This window comes from Cariama cristata, unplaced genomic scaffold, assembly GCF_000690535.1.
Source record: "Cariama cristata isolate BGI_N322 unplaced genomic scaffold, ASM69053v1 scaffold5894, whole genome shotgun sequence".
NCBI lineage: Eukaryota > Metazoa > Chordata > Aves > Cariamiformes > Cariamidae > Cariama > Cariama cristata.
Window position 1 is genome coordinate 119,759 of NW_009613397.1, and position 1,332 is coordinate 121,090.

At 46.4% G+C, this 1,332-nt stretch overlaps 1 protein-coding gene across 1 annotated transcript in view; it reads right to left on the reverse strand.

Annotated features, from left to right (window-relative positions):
• The window catches only part of LOC104160773 (high affinity cAMP-specific and IBMX-insensitive 3',5'-cyclic phosphodiesterase 8A-like), a gene marked incomplete at its 3' end in the record, with an annotated part of 118,103 nt that extends 117,157 nt beyond the window's left edge, over positions 1-946 (reverse strand). The window contains exon 1 of the mRNA XM_009698988.1: positions 686-946. Coding sequence (XP_009697290.1) covers positions 686-946 — 261 coding nt within the window. The remainder of the gene's footprint in view (positions 1-685) is intronic.
• Between the last annotated feature and the right edge of the window lie 386 nt (positions 947-1,332).

Below are 1,332 nucleotides of genomic sequence, written 5' to 3' on the forward strand. Positions count from 1 at the left end.
CAATTTTTTCAGTATGTGTCGGCTGACTTCATACAGCCTGATGTTGTATCTCTATACAAAAGTATGCACGCTAACATACGTGCAAAAAAAAAAAACTCCAAAAAATACCCTATTTGCCGCAACAGACAAGGTCAACAAGTTGTTAATGTAAATCAGTACCCAGAGCAAAACCCACTATCGCTCTCCCTTCAACTTTCTGAATGGAAGAGGTATGCAAATTCACCAGCCCAGCTAGCAGATCCCTTCAGACTGCCATTTGCCTCTGCTTCCAAACAAGACAAGCACAAGCAGCAACACTGGACGACCCAGCACAAACATGTAAAATGCAGGAGTTCGTGGCCGTGCAGCTCCCGTGCACGGCAGAGTCCCACCACGGATGGACGGACGGGCCCTCCGGGTTCAGAAGCAAGACCCGTGCCCCTCGCTCTAACAACTGATGAGGACAATTACACCACTCTCCTTCCCGGCATTAGGAAAACTCATTTTGTGAAATGAAGAAAGAGGCTAGGGCACATCTATAAAGTCGTTTCATGAGACTGATTAGCTTATAAACGAAAGTAATAGCTCAAGCCTGGAAAAGCTCCCCCGCAACGTATCACTTCAGCAGGGAGACTCCTTGGGTTAAACCGCTACAGCCAACTCCTGTTCTGAGAGAAACAGTGCTTAGGTTTAGCACCCTTTTTACCTTAACACTGGATCTGCTGGTCTGGGTCTCTGTCTCCATGCTCTGGCTGTTCTCCCTCTTGTCTTTCTTAGAGGAATTAGTCCTCACCTCATAAGTGGATGTGTTGTAGCATTTAATGAATAATCCTGGGACGGGGTTGCCTTGCTGCTGTTGAGACATGGTTGTGTTGGTCTGGTGAGGGGAATTGCACTCCTCAGACTCATTGCTACTGTGACAGACCACTCTGCTCTCAGAGATGTTGGTGCTTGGAACACAGCCCATGCTTTGTGGCCACCCGGGGAATACTTCTAAATTGTGTATATATAAGAGAGAGAGATAGATATATTTCCTTCCTGTTGGTATTTTCCCCCTGCTTAATTTTTTTGTTAACAGGTTGAATCTCTTTCCTGCGTCTCCGCTACACTCTGAAGCATTGCCACCGGTCCCTTCTACACCACCAGAAACGTGTCTGTTCTCCTCGTCCTCCAGGAAACGGGTCCTTTTATCTCAATCTCAGCAGTGGGCTGGGGAGCTGGAGGGGAGGGAAGGGGGGAAATCAAGAACCGGTCGACTTCATATTTTCACAGATTATTATTAATTTTTCTAAGCCATCTGAGAATCTTGGTAGGGTTTTCTTTCCTTCTGGGGAAAAGCAAAAAAGAAAAAAA